Below are 25,540 nucleotides of genomic sequence, written 5' to 3'. Positions count from 1 at the left end.
GTCCTCATCTACAGGGGTCCTCATCTACAGGGGCTCCTCATCTACAGGGGGCCCTCATCTACAGGGGGTCCTCATCTACAGGGGGTCCTCATCTACAGGGGCTGATCTACAGGGGGTCCTCATCTACAGGGGGCCCTCATCTACAGGGGGTCCTCATCTACAGGGGGTCCTCATCTACAGGGGGCTGATCTACAGGGGGCCCTCATCTACAGGGGGTCCTCATCTACAGGGGCTGATCTACAGGGGGTCCTCATCTACAGGGGGTCCTCATCTACAGGGGGTCCTCATCTACAGGGGGCCCTCATCTACAGGGGGTCCTCATCTACAGGGGGCTGATCTACAGGGGGCTGATCTACAGGGGTCCTCATCTACAGGGGCTGATCTACAGGGGTCCTCATCTACAGGGGTCCTCATCTACAGGGGGTCCTCATCTACAGGGGGTCCTCATCTACAGGGGCTCCTCATCTACAGGGGGTCCACATCTACAGGGGGCCCTCATCTACAGGGGGTCCTCATCTACAGGGGGTCCTCATCTACAGGGGTCCTCATCTACAGGGGCTCCTCATCTACAGGGGGCCTTCATCTACAGGGGGTCCTCATCTACAGGGGGCCCTCATCTACAGGGGGCTGATCTACAGGGGGTCCTCATCTACAGGGGGTCCTCATCTACAGGGGGCTGATCTACAGGGGGTCCTCATCTACAGGGGGCTGATCTACAGGGGGTCCTCATCTACAGGGAGCCGATCTACAGGGGTCCTCATCTACAGGTGGCTGATCTACAGGGGTCCTCATCTACAGGGGGTCCTCATCTACACGGGGTCCTCATCTACAGGGGTCCTGATCCGCATCTTTCCAGATGAAGAATTGATGGCAGCGAACTTCCAGGATTAGTGAAGAGACCGGGGACGGCAGCGGGCACAGTGCTTCAGGTAATGGCTAGATAGATGCCCTGAGCAATGCTCTGCAGAGATCTATGTACCATATGAATGGGTGCAATCATCTGTCTATCTAGGATAACATTAGTGGTTATGATGCATTTCATGTGTGGTGTAATGTTCTGCAGTGGGGGATCCCTGCGCTCACTACACAGGTGCAATCATCTGTCTGTAGTGAATGTAGGGGGCAGGAGAGTGGGATGGGTATCCTGGGATGGGTATACTGGGATGGGTATACTGGGATGGGTATACTGTGATGGGTATACTGGGATGGGTATATATATATGTGGTTATATATAGTGAGGACCCCCTCCACTCTGCATGATATGTGACTGGACGGTGCAATGCTCTGCAGATACTGGGAACATTGCTTTTTACATCCACAGACTTGATACAATGTATCTAACTGCTGACACTGTGTATCCAAGCTACGCACTCCTCTGCTAGATAGACATAAATCTCTCAATTCTGATACTTAGATACAGTATACCCCCATCCTGATAGTTAGATACAATGTATTCCCATCCTGGTAGTTAGATACAGTGTATCTTTATCCAATCAGTTAGATACAGTGTATCTTTATCCCATCAGTTAGATACAGTGTGTCTTTATCTCATCAGTTAGATACAGTATATCCCCATTCCATCAGTTATACACAGTGTATCCCCATCCCATAAGTTAGATACAGTGTATCCCCATTCCATCAGTTAGATACAATGTATCCCCATCCTATCAGTTAGATACAGTATACCCCATCCCATCAGTTAGATACAGTGTATCTTTATCCCATCAGTTAGATACAGTGTATCCCCATCCCATCAGTTAGATACAGTGTATCTTTATCCCATCAGTTAGATACAGTATATCCCCATTCCATCAGTTATACACAGTGTATCCCCATCCCATCAGTTAGATACAGTGTATCCCCATTCCATCAGTTAGATACAATGTATCCCCATCCCATCAGTTAGATACAGTGTATTCCCATCCCATCAGTTATACACAGTGTATCCCCATTCTATCAGTTAGATACAGTGTATCCCCATCCCATCAGTTAGATACAGTGTATCCCCATCCCATCAGTTAGATACAGTGTACCCCCATCCCATCACTTAGATACAGTGTACCCCCATCCCATCAGTTAGATACAGTGTATTCCCATCCCATCAGTTAGATACAGTGTACCCCCATCCCATCAGTTAGATACAGTGTATCCCCATCCCATCAGTTAGATACAGTGTATCCCCATTCCATCAGTTAGATACAATGTATCCCCATCCCATCAGTTAGATACAGTGTATTCCCATCCCATCAGTTATACACAGTGTATCCCCATCCCATCAGTTAGATACAGTGTATTCCCATCCCATCAGTTAGATACAGTGTAACCCTATCCCATCATTTAGATACAGTGTATCCCCATCCTGTCAGTTAGATAGTGTATTCCCATCAGTTAGATATAGTGTATCCCCATCCCCTCAGTTAGATACAGTGTATCCCCATCCCATCAGTTAGATACAATGTATCCCCATTCCATCAGTTATACACAGTGTATCCCCATCCCCTCAGTTAGACACAGTGTATTCCCATTAGTTAGATATAGTGTATCCCCATCCCCTCAGTTAGATACAATGTATCCCATCCCATCAGTTAGATACAGTGTATCCCATCCCATCAGTTAGATACAGTGTATTCCCATCAGTTAGATATAGTGTAGCCCCATCCCCTCAGTTAGATACAGTGTATCCCATCCCATCAGTTAGATACAGTGTATTCACATCAGTTAGATACAGTGTATCCCATCCCATCAGTTAGATACAGTGTATCCCCATCCCCTCAGTTAGATACAATGTATCCCATCCCATCAGTTAGATACAGTGTATCCCATCCCATCAGTTAGATACAGTGTATTCCCATCAGTTAGATATAGTGTATCCCCATCCCCTCAGTTAGATACAGTGTATCCCATCCCATCAGTTAGATACAGTGTATCCCATCCCATCAGTTAGATACAGTGTATCACCATCAGTTAGATACAGTGTATCCCATCCCATCAGTTAGATACAGTGTACCCTCATCCCATCAGTTAGATACAGTGTATCCCATCCCATCAGTTAGATACAGTGTATCCCATCCCATCAGTTAGATACAGTGTATTCCCATCAGTTAGATACAGTGTATCCTATCCCATCAGTTAGATACAGTGTATCCCATCCCATCAGTTAGATACAGTGTACCCCCATCCCATCAGTTAGATACAGTGTACCCCCATCCCATCAGTTAGATACAGTGTATCCCATCAGTTAGATACAGTGTACCCCCATCCCATCAGTTAGATACAGTGTATCCCATCAGTTAGATACAGTGTACCCCCATCCCATCAGTTAGATACAGTGTATCCCATCAGTTAGATACAGTGTATCCCATCCCATCAGTTAGATACAGTGTACCCCCATCCCATCAGTTAGATACAGTGTATCCCACCCCATCAGTTAGATACAGTGTACCCCCATCCCATCAGTTAGATACAGTGTACCCCCATCCCATCAGTTAGATACAGTGTATCCCATCAGTTAGATACAGTGTACCCCCATCCCATCAGTTAGATACAGTGTATCCCATCCCATCAGTTAGATACAGTGTATTCCCATCAGTTAGATACAGTGTACCCCATCCCATCAGTTAGATACAGTGTATCCCATCCCATCAGTTAGATACAGTGTACCCCCACCCCATCAGTTAGATACAGTGTATCCCATCCCATCAGTTAGATACAGTGTATCCCATCAGTTAGATACAGTGTATCCCATCAGTTAGATACAGTGTACCCCCATCCCATCAGTTAGATACAGTGTATCCCATCCCGTCAGTTAGATACAGTGTACCCCCATCCCGTCAGTTAGATAAAGTGTATCCCATCAGTTAGATACAGTGTATCCCATCCCATCAGTTAGATACAGTGTATCCCATCAGTTAGATATAGTGTATCCCATCCCGTCAGTTAGATACAGTGTACCCCCATCCCGTCAGTTAGATACAGTGTATCCCATCAGTTAGATACAGTGTACCCCCATCCCATCAGTTAGATACAGTGTATTCCCATCAGTTAGATACAGTGTATCCCATCAGTTAGATACAGTGTATCCCATCCCATCAGTTAGATACAGTGTATGACTCTTCTCGGTGCTGACCCGCTGGCTGACCTCCTGTTGTTCTCCTTGTTCGGCAGCTATGAGTGACAGCGGGTGACAGCAGGTGACAGCGGGTGACACAGCTGTGATCCTGTCTGCGGTGACTCTGATAAGAGGGATCAGGTCCCACGGGAGCTTGCAATCTAACACCGCCTCTCAGGATGTGAAATATTGATCACCAGCAGTCTGCGACATGTCGTGCAATTCGGGGGAGTGCAGGGGGCTCCCCCTCTACAGCCGCTACACAGCCCCCCCTGCTCCGGACCCCATGCATTACTCATCTGTGGCCCTCAGCGCAGACCCCCCCTTAAACAATGGCTCCGGGACCCCCTGCTCTGCTCAGGACCCCACGCTGCAGGTGAGCGGCCAGGCTGGGGGCGCCAAGGACCTCCATGCAGAATACTCCCCCAAGTGCTTCTACCGCCACTACCTGACCCGCACCAGCATGCAGGGCGACATCTACAACTTCCTGGAGAGACCCAGCGGCTGGCGCTGCTTCATCTACCACTTCAGCGTGTGAGTACATCTCCCATCTATCCAGCATCCATTATTCATTCAGCCGCACAGCAGAGATGAGCTTGTCGGATGTGGCAGCTTCATCAGATTTAGGGATACGGAGACGCTATGATGGTATAGAGAAGTGGTGTCAGATGTAGCAGAGCTGATATGATGGTATAGAGTAGTGGTGTCAGATGTAGCAGAGCTGAGCTTGTCAGATGTGGCAGCTTCATCAGATTTAGGGATACGGAGACACTATGATGGTATAAAGTAGTGGTGGTGTCAGATGTAGCAGAGCCGATATGATGGTATAGAGTAATGGTGGTGTCAGATGTAGCAGAGCTGAGCTTGTCAGATGTGGCAGCTTTATCAGATTTAGGGATGCGGAGCCGATATGATGGTATAGAGTAGTGGTGTCAGATGTAGCAGAGCTGAGCTTGTCAGGTGTCGCAGCTTTATCAGATTTAGGGATACGGAGCCGGTATGATGGTATAGAGTAGTGGTGTCAGATGTAACAGAGCCGATATGATGGTATAGAGTAATGGTGGTGTCAGATGTAGCAGAGCTGAGCTTGTCAGGTGTCGCAGCTTTATCAGATTTAGGGATGCGGAGCCGATATGATGGTATAGAGTAGTGGTGTCAGATGTAGCAGAGCTGAGCTTGTCAGGTGTCGCAGCTTTATCAGATTTAGGGATACGGAGCCGGTATGATGGTATAGAGTAGTGGTGTCAGATGTAGCAGAGCCGATATGATGGTATAGAGTAATGGTGGTGTCAGATGTAGCAGAGCTGAGCTTGTCAGGTGTCGCAGCTTTATCAGATTTAGGGATGCGGAGCCGATATGATGGTATAGAGTAGTGGTGTTGTCAGATGTAGCAGAGCTGAGTTTACCATTTGGCACCAGGCTTCAGGCTAGTTTTACACAGATAAACCTTAGGTGAGTTACCATGATAGGACTTAGGTTACCATATGAGCTCTGCTACATCTCCTCACATCACTATACACAGGACTGACCCACTCACACACACACCTCACTATGAAATCTAAGGACAGGAGGGTCCCCAGCAGCTCCACGCGGCTCCACCACCAGGACACAAGGATGCCCCTAACCCTGTATTACACCCACACCATTATTATTCTTAGTCTTAGTCTTAGGGCCCTATTACTCCAACAGATTATCTGACAGATTTTTTGGAGCCAAAGCCGGGAATGGATTACAAACAGAGAACAGGTAACAAAGGAAAGACTGAGATTTCTCCTCTTCTCAAATCCATTCCTGGCTTTGGCTTAAAAAATAAGCATAATAAGACAATTATTATGGTAGTCTGATAATATATATATATATACAGCGCATGGTACGGTGGTTGGAGCGCGCAGCGTCACATGATTATACACAGGAATGGACACGGCTTTGTCACTGACTCCTTACTGTTTCTATTGTGCTGCTGTGTGGCTGCAGTGTAAAGCAGGGAGGATGCTGGAGGGTTTGCTATGGTTACGTGACATTTATATACTGTATATTAGTAACACTGCTGTCTATACGTCTGCCGCTTTAGGTTATTTTCTACTTTCTATTGGATTTCGAGTTTATTGTTACTGTCAAATGTAATATTATATATGTGTGAGTGTGTATATATATATATATATATATATATATATATATATATATATATTATACACAGTATATTTATATAAATATACATATAATACACAGTATAATAATATATACATGTACACAGTATAATAATATATACATATACACATAGTACACAGTATAATAAAATATAAATATACACATAATACACAGTATAATGAGATATAAATATACATATAATACACAGTATAATAATATATACATATACACATAGTACACAGTATAATAAAATATAAATATACACATAATACACAGTATAATATATAATATACATATAATACACACTATAAAGAGATATAAATATACACATAATACACAGTATAATAATATATAATATACACATAATACACACTATAAAGAGATATAAATATACACATAATACACAGTATAATGAGATATAAATATACATATAATACACTATAATAATATATAATATACACATAATACACAGTATAAGGAGATATAAATATACACATAATACACAGTATAAACATATATAAATATACATATAACACACACACTATAATAACATATAATATACACATAATACACACTATAATGAGATATAAATATACATATAATACACCCCTAAACCAATACAGACCCCTGACCAGACCCCTAAACTAATACAGACCCCAGACCAGACCCCTAAACTAATACAGACCAGACTCCTAAACTAATACAGACTCCAGACCAGACCCCTAAACTAATACAGACCCCAGACCAGACCCCTATACCAATAGAGACCCCAGACCCCTAAACTAATACAGACCCCAGACCGGACCCCTAAACTAATACAGACCCCTAAACTAATACAGACCCCAGACCAGACCCCTAAACTTATACAGACACCAGACCAGACCCCTAAACTAATACAGACCCCAGACCAGACCCCGAAACTAATACAGACACCAAACCAGACCCCTATACCAATAGAGACCCCAGACCCCTAAACTAATACAGACCCCAGACCGGACCCCTAAACTAATACAGACCCCTAAACTAATACAGACCCCAGACCAGACCCCTAAACTTATACAGACACCAGACCAGACCCCTAAACTAATACAGACCCCAGACCAGACCCCGAAACTAATACAGACCCCAGACCAGACCCCGAAACTAATACAGACCCCAGACCCCTAAACTTATACAGACACCAGACCCCTAAACTAATATAAACCCCAGACCAGACCCCTAAACTAATACAGACACCAGACCAGACCTCTAAGCTAATACAGACCCCAGACCAGACCCCTAAACTAATACAGACACCAGACCCCTAAGCCAATAGAGACCCCAGACCGGACCCCTAAACTAATACAGACCCCAGACCGGACCCCTAAACTAATACAGACCCCAGACCGGACCCCGAAACTAATACAGACCCCAGACCAGACCTCTAAGCTAATACAGACCCGAGACCAGACCCCAAAACTAATACAGACCCCAGACCAGACCCCTATACCAATAGAGACCCCAGACCCCTAAACTAATACAGACCCCAGACCAGACCCCTAAACTAATACAGACCCCAGACCAGACCCCTAAACTAATACAGACCCCAGATCAGATCCCTAAAGTAATACAGACCCCAGACCAGACCCCTAAACTAATACTGACCCCAGATCTGACCCCTAAACTAATACAGACCCAAGGCCAAACTTCTGTGTTTACAGGCCTCCAGCTAGACACCCTGTATACACAGACCCCAGACCAGGCTCCAGTTTACAGACTATAGATGAGACACACCTTGTTTACTGACCCCAGACCAGATCCTTCCCTTTTACAGATTACATACCAGACCCCAAACTGCCCCTTTACAGACCTCAGATACTTACCTCTTCCCGTTCCTCCTCCTCTCCTCAGTGCAGAGGGAAGTGCAGGAGCAGGGAGAGGTAAGTATATGTTGCACTCGGCTCTTGCAGGAGTTTGGAAACTTTCCTGAACACTGCAGATGAATTGAGGAGTATGTGTGAGCTGTGTAGTCGGGTCTCCTTCCCCCTGGGTAGCTGTAGGTGAGTCTGTGCCCCCTGCCCCACCAGCCTGTCCCTCCCTCTCATCCATCTAGGATTTTGTGATGGTTTCCTGCCAAGTTTTGGGATCGGCCTCTCTTTCGAGGACAGAGGGCGGTAATCCCTGCGTGTGGATAAGCTGTGTCAGCTGTGCAGATGTTGCAGTGAGTGGCCGGGATAATCTGCGGCTTTATCCCCATGATGTGCGATGTGCGGGTGAGGATATTATCGGCTCCAGCGCGGCCTCTACGTGGCATCTGCCACCCAGCGCCCGCTCATCTCCACCGGGTGAGGCCATCGCGGCCTCCGCTCCTAAGATGGATGTAAATGGAGATTAATCCTGGTGTAATCAAAAGTTCCACAACTTTCCCATAGACTTTCTAGTAGAGGCCTGTCAGTGCATGGGAACATTACAGTACACAGTACAGGGATACCACACAGTGATGTCACAGTACAGGGATACTACACAGTGATGTCACAGTACAGGGATACTACACAGTGATGTCACAGTACAGGGATACCACACAGTGATGTCACAGTACAGGGATACCACACAGTGATGTCACAGTACAGGGATACTACACAGTGATGTCACAGTACAGGGATACCACACAGTGATGTCACAGTACAGGGATACTACACAGTGATGTCACAGTACAGGGATACCACACAGTGATGTCACAGTACAGGGATACCACACAGTGATGTCACAGTACAGGGATACTACACAGTGTGATGTCACAGTACAGGGATAATACACAGTGATGTCACAGTACAGGGATAATACACACAGTGATGTCACAGTATAGGGATAATACACAGTGATGTCACAGTACAGGGATACTACACAGTGTGATGTCACAGTACAGGGATAATACACAGTGATGTCACAGTACAGGGATACTACACAGTGATGTCACAGTACAGAAATAATACACACAGTGATGTCACAGTACAGGGATACTACACAGTGATGTCACAGTACAGGGATAATACACAGTGTGACGTCACAGTACAGGGATAATACACACAGTGATGTCACAGTGCAGGGATAATACACACAGTGATGTCACAGTACAGGGATAATACACACAGTGATGTCACAGTACAGGGATAATACACATAGTGATGTCACAGTACAGGGGGGATAATATACACAGTGATGTCACAGTACAGGGATAATACACACAGTGATGTCACAGTACATGGATAATACACACAGTGATGTCACAGTACAGGGATAATACACACAGTGATGTCACAGTACAGGGATAATACACACAGTGATGTCACAGTACAGGGATAATACACACAGTGATGTCACAGTACAGGGATAATACACAGTGATGTCACAGTACAGGGATAATACACAGTGATGTCACAGTACAGGGGGGATAATACACACAGTGATGTCACAGTACAGGGATAATACACACAGTGATGTCACAGTACAGGGATACTACACACAGTGATGTCACAGTACAGGGGGGATAATACACAGTGATGTCACAGTACAGGGATAATACACACAGTGATGTCACAGTACAGGGGGGATAATACACAGTGATGTCACAGTACAGGGATAATACACAGTGATGTCACAGTACAGGGATAATACACACAGTGATGTCACAGTACAGGGATAATACACAGTGATGTCACAGTACAGGGATACTACACATAGTGATGTCACAGTACAGGGGGGATAATACACAGTGATGTCACAGTACAGGGATAATACACACAGTGATGTCACAGTACAGGGATAATACACAGTGATGTCACAGTACAGGGATAGTACTGGCTGGTATAGAGCTCATGTAGCAGATGTGGGACCCCTGTGTGAGATCAGTATACGGACGCTTTGTTTGCTTGTATATTATAGAATCACAAAGCAGCTGCAGACCCGGCCTCCATGGTAGGTAAATCTGTAGACTGTAGTCTATGGCTGTCAGGGGATGCTGGGAGTTGTAGTTACATAACCGGTGGAGCTCCACAGGTTTACTGCTGCATTGTGCATGAGCATAGCTTCAGGGTGAGACCGTCCTCCCTATGGAGTCCCCAGCACCTTCAGTTATGGCCCCTAATACCCTATAATTACCTCCCAGGATACCTCGCCAGAATGGAAACATATTAAGATTTAATGCTCTGCCGGTGAGACAGCGGCCGAGCGCCAAGGAACAGCAGCCGTACTGATGGTTCTGGGGATAAGCTGGAGATGCTGAGACCTGCAGTGATCAGCAGCAACTAGTGTTCAGCACAGCGCCTCCGCAGGACGAGGGAGGGATGACACAATAGACTTGTATTGCTAGGATGTGCTGGGACCTGCAGAGGGAGAGGAGGCGCTCATTGTCCAGGCTCTGGATAATACATGACTGGAAAATCACCATGTTCTAAAATTTCATATATCACATGACCACATATAAAATCAGCAGACGACAGATTGGCGTATCCCGGGCCTGGCACCTCCAGCCGGGCACACAATCTCATAGATTACACTGGAGGATGGCTCAGTGATTAAGAGCTTATATTATTTGGCTGTATTTTATAGATCATGTGACACTGCCAAGACGTCTTTATACCAGAGGAATCATGTCATGTGATGTTAAATTTAAAGGGCCAGTCCTGGTAGAAGGACTGGTTGGAGATGGAGGTCACAGGACTGGTAGGAGATGGGGTCACAGGACTGGTGGGAGATGGGGTCACAAGACTGGTAGGAGATGGGGGTAACAGGACTGGTAGGAGATGGGGGTAACAGGACTGGTAGGAGATGGAGGTCACAGGACTGGTAGGAGATGGAGGTCACAGGACTGGTAGGAGATGGGGGTAACAGGACTGGTAGGAGATGGGGGTAACAGGACTGGTAGGAGATGGAGGTCACAGAACTGGTAGGAGATGGTGGTCACAGGACTGGTAGGAGATGGTGGTCACAGGACTGGTAGGAGATGGGGGTCACAGGACTGGTAGGAGATGGGGGTCACAGGACTGGTAGGAGATGGGGGTCACAGGACTGGTAGGAGATGGAGTCACAGGACTGGTGGGAGATGGGGTCACAGGAATGGTAGGAGATGGAGTCACAGGACTGGTAGGAGATAGAGGTCACAGGACTGGTAGGAGATGGAGTCACAGGACTGGTAGGAGATGGAGGTCACAGGACTGGTAGGAGATGGGGTCACAGGACTGGTAGGAGATAGAGGTCACAGGACTGGTAGGAGATGGAGTCACAGGACTGGTAGGAGATGGAGGTCACAGGACTGGTAGGAGATGGACACACAGGACTGGTAGGAGATAGAGGTCACAGGACTGGTAGGAGATGGAGTTATAGGACTGGTAGGAGATGGAGTCACAGGACTGGTAGGAGATGGGGTCACAGGACTGGTAGGAGATGGAGTCACAGGACTGGTAGGAGATGGAGTTAAAGGACTGGTAGGAGATGGAGGCACAGGACTGGTAGGAGATGAGGTCACAGGACTGGTAGGAGATGGAGGTCACAGGACTGGTAGGAGATGGGGTCACAGGACTGGTAGGAGATGGGGTCACAGGACTGGTAGGAGATGGAGGTCACAGGACTGGTAGGGGATGGGGTCACAGGACTGGTAGGAGATGGGGTCACAGGACTGGTAGGAGATGGAGGTCACAGGACTGGTAGGAGATGGAGCCACAGGACTGGTAGGAGATGGGGTCACAGGACTGGTAGGAGATGGACACACAGGACTGGTAGGAGATGGACACACAGGACTGGTAGGAGATGGACACACAGGACTGGTAGGAGATGGAGCCACAGGACTGGTAGGAGTACTACCCAAGTAGTACTGTGCTTTGCCGGGATGTTGGAGGATGAGGTAGAATACTTAGAAGAAAAAGAATACCTGTGCCCCTCTATTGACCTTTGATTAGTCTTCACACCACCTTATGCCCACTAGACTTGGCTGAACCTTCCTAGAGGGTGACACAGGCCCCAGACCTTGTTACCTGGGATGAGCGGAATGCTGAGGGTTCCCTGCTAACAACCGCGCTGCGAGATAGAGTTCCTAGGCTTATCACAACTTTGCTCCATCCGGACCAGGTCCTAGCTTCTCTGGTTTTTGTGGATACTGTCCTGCTCTGTTACTCTCCTTGTCCACGTCGTGGGTTGAGGTTGTCTCTGACTTGTCCTCTTCTAAGAAGGGTTTAACACTGCATAGTGCTGTGTAGCGTTACTAGTAAGAAAGTTATTAGAGGTGTACTGTCTTGCTTTCTACCCATACGAGGTTCTAGCTAAGACTGACTTACTATTCCTGTCTCCCATGTGACTTCCTTCCCCAGCGTAACTAACGTGCGCTGTGAGTGGGTGAAGAGTGCAGTAAAAGAAGTAAAGAGAGAGGTGATAGGAGAGAAGAAGAACAGATTCCTATTGGTCTGCAGATTCATGTGACATATAAAGAAACAATAACCCTTTACACACTTCAGCTGTGCGGCTTCCAAATACACATAACTAATGCATTAACGCAATAACAATCGCATTTGAGTGATAATCGTTCAGTGTAAACGCAGCAAATGATCAGACGACGAGCGAGAAATCGTTCATTTTGATCTTTTAACATGTTCTCAAATCGTCGTTCGTTCGCTAAAAATTTGCAGATCTCTTCGTGTAAATAGTCTTTCAAAGATTCCCCCATGTGAAAGATGGGCTTAAGTGATCTTAAAAACGTTCGCAATAACGATTTTTCTAACGATTTTTTCTTCTAAACGCTGATCATAATAAAAACAAGTCATTGCTTCAAAATTGTTAAACGATCGATTGGGCAAATTATCGCTTCGTGCAAACGCAGCATTATAGAGCGACATCTAGTGGTGAAACTTTAGTACGATTTTCATCACCACACTATAATAGGTACAGACTTTTAAGACTTTTATAGAACAGTAACACCCGTGGTAGGACACCACAAATCTCCCCCAAATGTCAGCCTATAGAGGACAGATAGACATTCCCTTTTTTAATATAGATTGTGTTAAGGTTATGTCCCATGCGTATGGTTGGTGGTTGGGTCATGTTGGGGGTTGTAGTGCTGTATGTATAGGGTATAATAGGACTGTATTATGGTCATGTGGTTGAGTCGTACTGGGGGTTGTAGTGCTGTATGTATAGGGTATAATAGGATTGTATTATGGTCATGTGGTTGGGTCGTGTTGGGGGTTGTAGTGCTGTATGTATAGAGTATAATGGGACTGTATTATGGTCATGTGGTTGGGTCATGTTGGGGGTTGTAGTGCTGTATGTATAGGGTATAATAGGACTGTATTATGGTCATGTGGTTGGGTCGTACTGGGGGTTGTAGTGCTGTATGTATAGGGTATAATAGGACTGTATTATGGTCATGTGGTTGGGTCATGTTGGGGGTTGTAGTGCTGTATGTATAGAGTATAATAGGACTGTATTATGGTCATGTGGTTGGGTCATGTTGGGGGTTGTAGTGCTGTATGTATAGGGTATAATAGGACTGTATTATGGTTGGTGGTTGGGTCATGTTGGGGGTTGTAGTGCTGTATGTATAGGGTATAATAGGACTGTATTATGGTCATGTGGTTGGGTCATGTTGGGGGTTGTAGTGCTGTATGTATAGGGTATAATAGGACTGTATTATGGTCATGTGGTTGGGTCGTGTTGGGGGTTGTAGTGCTGTATGTATAGGGTATAATAGGACTGTATTATGGTCATGTGGTTGGGTCGTGTTGGGGGTTGTAGTGCTGTATGTATAGAGTATAATAGGACTGTATTATGGTCATGTGGTTGGGTCGTGTTGGGGGTTGTAGTGCTGTATGTATAGAGTATAATAGGACTGTATTATGGTCATGTGGTTGGGTCGTGTTGGGGGTTGTAGTGCTGTATGTATAGAGTATAATAGGACTGTATTATGGTCATGTGGTTGGGTCGTGTTGGGGGTTGTAGTGCTGTATGTATAGAGTATAATAGGACTGTATTATGGTCATGTGGTTGGGTCATGTTGGGGGTTGTAGTGCTGTATGTATAGAGTATAATGGGACTGTATTATGGTCATGTGGTTGGGTCATGTTGGGGGTTGTAGTGCTGTATGTATAGAGTATAATGGGACTGTATTATGGTCATGTGGTTGGGTCGTGTTGGGGGTTGTAGTGCTGTATGTATAGAGTATAATAGGACTGTATTATGGTCATGTGGTTGGGTCATATTGGGGGTTGTAGTGCTGTATGTATAGAGTATAATAGGACTGTATTATGGTCATGTGGTTGGGTCATGTTGGGGGTTGTAGTGCTGTATGTATAGAGTATAATAGGACTGTATTATGGTCATGTGGTTGGGTCATGTTGGGGGTTGTAGTGCTGTATGTATAGGGTATAATAGGACTGTATTATGGTCATGTGGTTGGGTCGTGTTGGGGGTTGTAGTGCTGTATGTATAGAGTATAATAGGACTGTATTATGGTCATGTGGTTGGGTCGTGTTGGGGGTTGTAGTGCTGTATGTATAGGGTATAATAGGACTGTATTATGGTCATGTGGTTGGGTCATGTTGGGGGTTGTAGTGCTGTATGTATAGGGTATAATAGGACTGTATTATGGTCACGTGGTTGGGTCGTGTTGGGGGTTGTAGTGCTGTATGTATAGGGTATAATAGGACTGTATTATGGTCATGTGGTTGGGTCATGTTGGGGGTTGTAGTGCTGTATGTATAGAGTATAATAGGACTGTATTATGGTCATGTGGTTGGGTCATGTTGGGGGTTGTAGTGCTGTATGTATAGAGTATAATAGGACTGTATTATGGTCATGTGGTTGGGTCATGTTGGGGGTTGTAGTGCTGTATGTATAGAGTATAATAGGACTGTATTATGGTCATGTGGTTGGGTCATGTTGGGGGTTGTAGTGCTGTATGTATAGGGTATAATAGGACTGTATTATGGTCATGTGGTTGGGTCATGTTGGGGGTTGTAGTGCTTTCATGGTCATGCCCTGCTATCCATTTTGCACATATAGAATCCTATAGCAGTATGTGCCTCATGTATGGCTGAACGCACATTCCCCATCTGTCGGGGGAGCCCCCCGTCCTCCATGTCTGTCTCATTCCCTGTCTGTCAGGGCGTGTCGTATATCGATGACATGTCATACGTCTGTCAGATGTGCGTGTCACGGGCTGCATGTCATATGCCTCACCCTGACACACTGCGCCGCTCGGATTAGCCGTGTCCTGATCTCTTCATCTTTTATTTAGAGGTTACAGTTGTTCTAATCTAACATTACACACAGACAGGGCCCGAGTCCTGTACTTAACACAGCGTTGCCGCAAATCCTCCGAGGCCAGAGACCGAGACCCCCGATACAGCTACAAGACCTCCAACTCATACACCGCATCATCGCAAATCCTCAGAGACTTGTACCCCCCATACTGCTCCGAGACCCCACACTCATACACAGCATCACCACAAATCCTCCGAGGCCAGAGACCGAGACCCCCAATCCCTCAAAAGACCCCGAAATCATACACTGCTTCAGTGCACAAATCCTCCGAGGCCAGAGACCAGGACCCCCAACAATGCTCCAAGACTCCAAAATCATACACAGCATCACTGCGCAGATCACCTAAGACCTGAGACCCCCAAATCATACATAGTGTGACCGCAAATCCTCCAAGGACAGAGACCTGGACCCTTCATCCTTCCCTGAGACCCCCGAACTCATACACAGCATCACCATGCAAATCCTCCGAGACCTGCAGTCCCCATCCAACCCCAAAGCCTCATTTCATACATAGCATCACCACACAAATCCTCCAAGACGCCAAGGCCTGAAACCTTCACCCCCGACCGGCCCTGAGACCGATGTCACCACGTAAATCCTCTAAGACAATAGACCTGCACCCTCAAGACCTGAGACCTTTACCCCCAATCCAGCACCTAGACCCCCAGATCCCTCTGATCCTGTCACCGTGCCCCTGTGTCGGCCCCCTGATCCTGTCACCGTGTCTCTGTGCCGGCCCCCTGCTCCTGTCACCGTGCCCCTGTGCCGGCCCCCTGCTCCTGTCACCATGCCCCTGTGCCGGCCCCCTGCTCCTGTCACCGTGCCCCTGTGCCGGCCCCCTGCTCCTGTCACCCTGCCCCTGTGCCGGCCCCCTGCTCCTATCACCGTGCCCCTGTGCCGGCCCCCTGCTTCTGTCACCGTGCCCCTGTGTCGGCCCCCTGCTCCTGTCACCGTGCCCCTCTGCCGGCCCCCTGCTCCTGTCACCGTGCCCCTGCGACGGCCCCCTGCTCCAGTCACCGTGCCCCCTGCTCCTGTCACCGTGCCTCTGTGCCGGCCCCCTGCTCCTATCACCATGCCCCTGTGCCCTCCTGCTCCTGTCACCGTACCCCTGTGCCGGCCCCCTGCTCCTGTCACCGTGCCCCTGTGCCGGCCCCCTGCTCCAGTCACCGTGCCCCTGTGCCGGCCCCCTGCTCCTGTCACCGTGCCCCTGTGCCAGCCTTCTGCTCCTATCACCATGCCCCTGTGCCCTCCTGCTCCTGTCACCGTGCCCCTGTGCTGGCCCCCTGCTCCTGTCACCGTGCCCCTGTGCCGGCCCCCTGCTCCAGTCACCGTGCCCCTGTGCCGGCCCCCTGCTCCTGTCACCGTGCCCCTGTGCCGGCCCCCTGCTTCTATCACCGTGCCCTTGTGCCCTCCTGCTCCTGTCACCATGCCCCTGTGCCGCCCCCTGCTCCTGTCACCGTGCCCCTGTGCCGCCCCCTGCTCCTGTCACCTTGCCCTTGTGCCACCCCCTGTCACTGTGCCCCTGTGACTGCCCCCTGCTCCAGTCACCGTGCCCCCTGCTCCTGTCACCGTGCCCCTGTGCCGGCCCCCTGCTCCTATCACCGTGCCCCTGTGCCCTCCTGCTCCTGTCACCGTGCCCCTGTGCCGGCCCCCTGCTCCTGTCACCGTGCCCCTGTGACGGCCCCCTGCTCCTGTCACCGTGCCCCTGTGCCGGCCCCCTGCTTCTGTCACCGTGCCCCTGTGCCGGCCCCCTGCTCCTATCACCGTGCCCCTGTGCCCTCCTGCTCCTGTCTCCATGCCCCTGTGCCGCCCCCTGCTCCTGTCACCGTGCCCCTGTGCCGCCCATTGCTCCTGTCATCTTGCCCCTGTGCCGCCCCCTGCTCCTGTCACTGTGCCCCTGTGACGGCCCCCTGCTCCAGTCACCGTGCCCCTGTGACGGCCCCCTGCTCCTATCACCGTGCCCCTGTGCCCTCCTGCTCCTGTCACCGTGCCCCTGTGCCGGCCCCCTGCTCCTGTCACCGTGCCCCTGTGCCGGCCCCCTGCTCCTGTCACCGTGCCCCTGTGACGGCCCCCTGCTCCAGTCATCGTGCCCCCTGCTCCTGTCACCGTGCCCCTGTGCTGATCCCCTGCTCCTGTCACCGTGCCCCTGTGCCGGCCCCCTGCTCCTGTCACCGTGCCCCTGTGCCGGCCCCCTGCTCCTGTCACCGTGCCCCTGTGCCGGCCCCCTGCTCCTGTCACCGTGCCCCTGTGCCGGCCCCCTGCTCCTATCACCGTGCCCCTGTGCCCTCCTGCTCCTGTCACCATGCCCCTGTGCCGCCCCCTGCTCCTGTCACCGTGCCCCTGTGCCGCCCATTGCTCCTGTCATCTTGCCCCTGTGCCGCCCCCTGCTCCTGTCACTGTGCCCCTGTGACGGCCCCCTGCTCCAGTCACCGTGCCCCTGTGACGGCCCCCTGCTCCTATCACCGTGCCCCTGTGCCCTCCTGCTCCTGTCACCGTGACCCTGTGCCGGCCCCCTGCTCCTGTCACCGTGACCCTGTGCCGGCCCCCTGCTCCTGTCACCGTGACCCTGTGCCGGCCCCCTGCTCCTGTCACCGTGCCCCTGTGCTGCCCCCTGCTCCTGTCACCATGCCCCTGTGCGGCCCCCTGCTCCTGTCACCATGCCCCTGTGCCGGCCCCATACTTGTGCCCGGGTGCTGTGTACATGTTGGGGCAGTAATCCGGGAATGTGTGTAATCCCAGCTGTCTGGTTATTAATTGATGGGATGACTCCTAATCCCTGGAGCCACGTGACAGCTACTCCCCTCACAGACCGCCCGCCGCTGTCCCCGGGGGCTTGTTATAGAGCTCACCAGTGCAGGGGTTAAGTTCACGAGTGGTTAGTCACTTCCTTATTAATAATTCAGATTATTTTAATTACTTCTCCTCTGACGAGAGAAAGTTACGTCCAGGCCCGACCATTGGGAGCGCTGCCTGGTATTGTGCATCGGTAATGCCGGGGGCCATGTCTGCCATAACATTACAACCTGTGATTTGCATGGATTAGTCGGTGACCGTGGCGCCTGTCGGGGGGGAAATGATCGGTCAGGAAGAGGGAAATGGGCAAATGTAAGGACCTGAGGGCCTGTGACCAGGGCCTATTGATCACTACCTGACGGGGTGGCAGAATCTCCAGAGTGTCCGGTCTTGTGAGGTGTCCCTGGAATGTAGTGGTTGGTACCTCCTTCCAAGAAAGTACATCCGTGACCAGGGGAGAGCCAAAGGCTAGCCCATCTCCTAGTTGTTACCCTTTTAACTTCTTCTCACCGCAGAGGGCCACCAGGTGGCTACCACTAGGGATGGTCTCATTATTGTTGGCAGATGGGGGGCCACCAAGTGGCTACCTCCATGGATGTTTATATTATAGGTGGCAGATCGTCTTGTGGACCACCAGATGGCTACCTCTAGGGATGGTCCCATTATCGGTGCCAGATGGGGGGGCTCATGGGGACTACCTTTAGGGATTGTCCCATTATTGGTTGTAAATGGGTATGCCACCAGGTGGCTACCACTAGGGATGGCCCCATTATCAGTGACAGATGTGGGGTCCACCAGGTGGCTACCACTAGGGATGGTCCAAATATTGGTTGTAGATGAGTGTGCCACCAGGTGGCTACCACTAGGGATGTTCCCGTTATTGGTGGTACATGGGTGGGCCACCAGGTGGCTACCACTAGGAATGGTTCCAATATAGGTGGCAGATGCTCTTGTGCACCAGGAGACACCAGTTCAAACCATTAGCGGATCAGGTAGAGCAGAGACCAAGAACAGGCCGAGGTTGTGGGCTGAGTGTGTGGTCAATGGTTGATGGGGATCCTAGCAATGAGACCCTGACCTATCACAACTTTTGACATGTTTTGAGGTGGGTTCCCTAGGCACCAGCTCCTCAAGTCAAAGGGCGGGACATGGAGTATGGTTCTGCTGTGTACACTGTGTGATATGTTTGTTGCCTCTAGGGGTCCCAATTCGTGTGGGTCTCTAACCTAAATTCCATAGTGCCGGGCAGCGACCATTAACACCAATGGTCTGGCAACCCCAATGCTGAATATCTGGTATTTTTCAATGGGGAAGGAAGCAACCCTAGGCCCCTGCAGTGAGCCGGCTTAGAGAGTCTTTGGAGCAGTTGGCTGGGCCTCAGAGTGGGGTCTATAGAGGCAAGACCACCCAACTGTTTTGGAAGGAGATTTGGAAGCCAAAGCGAGGCCTGGTGGTGCCAGTAGAGACCAGTAGCTTACTGGGCAGTACTGGCGGGAGGACTTTGCCTAGGCCAGAGTCTTTGAGAACAGGGTGAGATACGGGGACTGAGATTGTGATTCTGTGTGAAGTAACCCAGACCAGAGCGGTTCTCCTGTGATCAGGACCTGCGTTAAAGGGGTTTCCAGCCTCCATGGGTTAAGGGGTCCGATCATGGTGGGGTAGGGTCAAAGTACTAGCGCCCCTCTGTGGTTAAGAGCCCCCACAATCAGAAAAGTATCCCCTGTCCCATGGATAGGGAATAGGTGTTAGAGGTCAGGATACCCCTTTAAATAACAGCTGCTCCAGTGTGAATGTAACCTCTAAGCTTTTGTGCCTCCATTGAGATCTCAGTATAGGTAATCTCTTGGTTGTTTGGCCCAGGTTCCTCCTCGTCCTCATCTGTCTGATCTTCAGCGTCCTGTCCACCATAGAACATTACTCTGAATTTGCCACAGGAACTCTATTCTGGATGGTAAGTAACAAGACGCACTACATATCCCAGGCTGTCCTGTATGCGGAGTGAGGGTCACTATTAGTATGTTGATACAGGGACCAGGATACAAATCTGCATAGGGCTTCATTACTGTTGTTACATGAACCTACTTGCTGATGGTTTCTAGATGATGCAACAACTATTAATGCCTACAGTGCCAACCAGGGAGGTCATCATCATACTATGTACTATGCTTCTGCCTTGCAGGAAATCGTGCTGGTGGTGTTCTTCGGTGCCGAGTACCTGGTGCGGCTGTGGTCGGCCGGTTGCCGCAGTAAATACGTTGGCTTCAAGGGGCGAATCCGTTTTGCTCGGAAGCCAATCTCCATAATCGGTGAGCGGTGATGGGAAGCCCTATAGGATTACCTTGTTATACGAGTGGATGTATAGGGAACACTGACAAATCCTGATGACTGATCCCCGCTGATCACACAACAGACGTACGTTGGGATTGGTGACAGACACTCACAGGTCCTATTACTTCTAGATAAACACATAGAACTATAGCTGTGAAACCCGAGCCCATGGGGTCTGATATCTACTGATGGGGTCTGATATCTACTGATGGGGTCTGATACCTACCCATGGGGTCTACCATGTTATATCTACCCATGGGGTCTACCATGTGATATCTACTGATGGGGTCTGATATCTACCCATGGGGTCTACCATCTGATACCTACCTATGGGGTCTGATACCTACCCATGGGGTCTACCATCTGATATCTACTGATGGGGTCTGATATATACCCATAGGGTCTACCATTTGATATCTACTGATGGGGTCTGATATCTACTGATGGGGTCTGATATATACCCATAGGTCTACCATCTGATATCTTCTGATGGGGTCGGATATCTACCCATGGGGTCTCCCATCTGATATCTACCCATAGGGTCTACCATCTGATATCTACTGATGGGATCTGATATCTACCCATGGGGTCTGATATCTACTGATGGGGTCTACCATCTGATATCTACTGATGGGGTCTGATATCTACTGATGGGGTCTACCATCTGATATCTACCTATGGGGTCTACCATTTGATATCTACCTATGGGGTCTACCATCTGAAATCTGTTGATAGGGGTCTACCATCTGATATCTACCCATGGGGTCTACCATCTGATATCTACCAATAGGGTCTACCATTTTATATCTACCCATAGGTCTATCATCTGATATCTTCTGATGGGGTCTGATATCTGCTCATGGGGTCTACCATCTGATATCTACCCATAGGGTCTACCATCTGATATCTACTGATGGGGTCTGATATCTACTGATGTTGTCTACCATCTGATATCTACTGATGGGGTCTGATATCTACTAATGTGGTCTGATATCTACTGATGGGGTCTACCATCTGATATCTACCTATGGGGTCTACCATCTGAAATCTGTTGATAGGGGTCTACCATCTGATATCTACCCATGGGGTCTACCATCTGATATCTACCTATAGGGTCTACCATTTTATATCTACCCATAGGTCTACCATCTGATATCTTCTGATGGGGTCTGATATCTACCCATGGGGTCTACCATCTGATATCTACTGATGGGATCTAAAATCTACCCATGGGGTCTGATATCTACTGATGGGGGTCTACCATCTGATGTCTACCTATGGGGTCTACCGTCTGATATCTACCCATGGGGTCTACCATCTGATATCTACCTATAGGGTCTACCATTTTATATCTACCCATGGGATCTACTATCTTATATCTACCCATGGGGTCTACCATCTAATATCTACTTATGGGGTCTACGATTTTATATCTACCCATGGGGTCTACCATCTGATATCTACCTATAGGGTCTACCATTTTATATCTACCCATAGGTCTACCATCTGATATCTTCTGATGGGGTCTGATATCTACCCATGGGGTCTACCATCTGATATCTACCCATAGGGTCTACCATCTGATATCTACTGATGGGGTCTGATATCTACTGATGTTGTCTACCATCTGATATCTACTGATGGAGTCTGATATATACCCATAGGGTCTACCATCTGATATCTACTGATGGGGTCTGATATAAAACCCATAGGGTCTACCATCTGATATCTACTGATGGGGTCTGATATCTACTGATGGGGTCTACCATCTGATATCTACTGATTGGATCTGAAATCTACCCATGGGGTCTGATATCTACTGATGGGGGTCTACCATCTGATGTCTACCTATGGGGTCTACCATCTTATATCTACCCATGGGGTCTACCATCTTATATCTACCCATGGGGTCTACCATCTTATATCTACCCATGGGGTCTACCATCTTATATCTACCCATGGGGTCTACCATCTGATGTCTACCCATGGATTCTACCATCTAATATCTACCCATGGGGTCTACCATCTGATATCTACCCATGGGGTCTACCATCTGATATCTACCCATGGGGTCTACCATCTTATATCTACCCATGGGGTCTACCATCTAATATCTACTCATGGGGTCTACCATCTTATATCTACCCATGGGGTCTACCATCTTATATCTACCCATGGGGTCTACCATCTGATGTCTACCCATGGATTCTACCATCTAATATCTACCCATGGGGTCTACCATCTAATATCTACCCATGGGGTCTACCATCTGATATCTACCCATGGGGTCTACCATCTTATATCTACCCATGGGGTCTACCATCTAATATCTACTCATGGGGTCTACCATCTGATGTCTACCCATGGGGTCTACCATCTGATATCTACCCATGGGGTCTACCATCTTATATCTACCCATGGGGTCTACCATTTTATATATGTCTAGGGGGTCTACCATCTGATAGCTACCCATGGGGGGTGACTTTGAGGGGATCTTTATGTTGCGTTATTCCTTTTACCATCTTTTACTATACTTCCTGTATTGATTCCTCACTGTTTTCAGGATCTCTGCTTCCTTTCATACAGTCCCTTCCAGTGGATTCCGATCAGCTGTGGTCATGTGATGTCACAGGGGCGGGGCTAATTACACTTTATAGAGCTCTGCACCTGTGTGTCCATCACATGATCAGTCTTTTTCTCTTGTGGCATATATGTATATTTTCGGCTGTTAGGACTTGCACTCATCCATTGCTGGGCTCCCTGGTGCCAGTCCGTTTACTACATCATCACATGACCTGTGAGTCAAGAGAGGTGACATGACATTTCCCTCTAAATAAGATGCTAAGGTGTCAGGTGGGCGGGGTCACATCGCTGGGTGCCACTGCCTTATGTCCTGCATATCCCTCCTCCATAGACTTATAATTCCTGATGTAACTTTCCTCCTCCAGATCTCATTGTGGTCATAGCGTCCATCATCGTCCTCAGCGTCGGCTCCAACGGACAAGTCTTCGCCACATCTGCCATTAGGTTGGTGAGTTTGTTGGCCTCCAGGATTCCTCAGGTCTGGAAGTCAGATCCATTACAGATCCCCAAATAATACCGCCAAGTAACTCAGGATCAGTAATGTAATGTATGTACACAGTGACCCCACCAGTAGAATAGTGAGTGCAGCTCTGGGGTATAATACAGGATGTAACTCAGGATCAGTAATGTATGTACACAGTGACCCCACCAGCAGAATAGTGAGTGCAGCTCTGGAGTATAATACAGGATCAGTAATGTAATGTATATACACTGTGACCCCACCAGCAGAATAGTGAGGGCAGCTCTGGGGTATAATACAGGATGTAACTCAGGATCAGTAATGTAATGTATGTACACAGTGACCTCACCAGCAGGATAGTGAGTGCAGCTCTGGGGTATAATACAGGATGTAACTCAGGATCAGTAATGTATGTACACAGTGACCCCACCAGCAGAATAGTGAGTGCAGCTCTGGAGTATAATACAGGATGTAACTCAGGATCAGTAATGTAATGTATGTACACAGTGACCCCACCAGCAGAATAGTGAGTGCAGCTCTGGGGTATAATACAGGATGTAACAGTATCAGTAATGTAATGTATGTACACAGTGACCCCACCAGCAGAATAGTGAGTGCAGCTCTGGGGTATAATACAGGATCAGTAATGTAATGTATGTACACAGTGACCTCACCAGCAGAATAGTGAGTGCAGCTCTGGGGTATAATACAGGATCAGTAATGTAATGTATGTACACAGTGACCCCACCAGCAGAATAGTGAGTGCAGCTCTGGGGTATATAATAGGATGTAACTCAGGATCAGTAATGTAATGTATGTACACAGTGACCTCACCAGCAGAATAGTGAGTGCAGCTCTGGGGTATATAATAGGATGTAACTCAGGATCAGTAATGTAATGTACACAGTGACCCCACCAGCAGAATAGTGAGTGCAGCTCTAGGGTATAATACAGGATGTAACTCAGGATCAGTAATGTAATGTACACAGTGACCCCACCAGCAGAATAGTGAGTGCAGCTCTGGGGTATAATACAGGATGTAACTCAGGATCAGTAATGTATGTACACAGTGACCCCACCAGCAGAATAGTGAGTGCAGCTCTGGAGTATAATACAGCAGTGTAATGTATGTACACAGTGACCCCACCAGCAGAATAGTGAGTGCAGCTCTGGAGTATAAGTAATAAATGAAGAGTCTGTGTTTTTCCGACTTTGTCTCATTCTCTCCTCCTCTTCTTCTTCAGGGGGATCCGATTCCTGCAGATCCTCCGGATGCTACATGTAGATCGTCAGGGAGGGACATGGAGACTTCTGGGATCTGTAGTGTTCATTCATCGTCAGGTAAGGACACAGTCATCCTACAGCGGTGCCCATCTATCCGCTCTTCTTCTCTATGACACCTCTAGATCCTCACAGACTGATGGAGACTCAGCGGTGTCACCCACAGGCCGGGGCAGTCGCTGCGTTACAATCCCATCAGGCACAGTGACTGCTCTGTAATAATCCCCCATCCCACCATTCTAGCTGTATTACTAAGGGGCTGAGTCTTTCCTCTCTTTCCATGCCGTGATCTTGTGGATGCCCCTTCCCGCAGGAGCTGATCACCACCCTGTATATCGGATTCTTGGGGCTGATCTTCTCTTCGTATTTCGTCTACCTGGCAGAGAAAGACGCCGTAGATGAAGAAGGGAGGACGGGATTCTCCAGCTACGCTGACGCCCTCTGGTGGGGAGTGGTGAGTATGACAGCCTCCGTTTATATTGTGACTTCTCTGTGTATAATATAAGGAGGAAAGAGAAGACCCATAGCAAATATAAACAATATCCACCTTC

General features: G+C 48.5%; 1 protein-coding gene across 5 annotated transcripts in view; it reads left to right on the top strand.

Moving 5' to 3' along the window:
- The window catches only part of LOC138788037 (potassium voltage-gated channel subfamily KQT member 1-like), a 53,098-nt gene that overhangs the window by 12,541 nt on the left and 15,017 nt on the right, over positions 1–25,540 (top strand). For 3 of the 5 annotated variants that reach the window (XM_069965528.1, XM_069965509.1, XM_069965494.1), the window contains exons 3-9: positions 833–929; positions 4,165–4,642; positions 20,198–20,288; positions 20,517–20,643; positions 23,614–23,692; positions 24,953–25,049; positions 25,303–25,443. In XM_069965528.1, coding sequence (XP_069821629.1) covers positions 4,320–4,642; positions 20,198–20,288; positions 20,517–20,643; positions 23,614–23,692; positions 24,953–25,049; positions 25,303–25,443 — 858 coding nt within the window. In that variant the 5' untranslated portion in view covers positions 833–929; positions 4,165–4,319. Of the gene's footprint in view, positions 1–832; positions 930–4,144; positions 4,643–20,197; positions 20,289–20,516; positions 20,644–23,613; positions 23,697–24,952; positions 25,050–25,302; positions 25,444–25,540 lie in introns of those variants that run through there. The other 2 variants (XM_069965518.1, XM_069965502.1) reach the window with 2 other exon arrangements.

Source organism: Dendropsophus ebraccatus, chromosome 1, assembly GCF_027789765.1.
Source record: "Dendropsophus ebraccatus isolate aDenEbr1 chromosome 1, aDenEbr1.pat, whole genome shotgun sequence".
Taxonomy (NCBI): Eukaryota; Metazoa; Chordata; class Amphibia; order Anura; family Hylidae; genus Dendropsophus; species Dendropsophus ebraccatus.
This window is presented reverse-complemented; position numbering and strand designations above follow the sequence as displayed.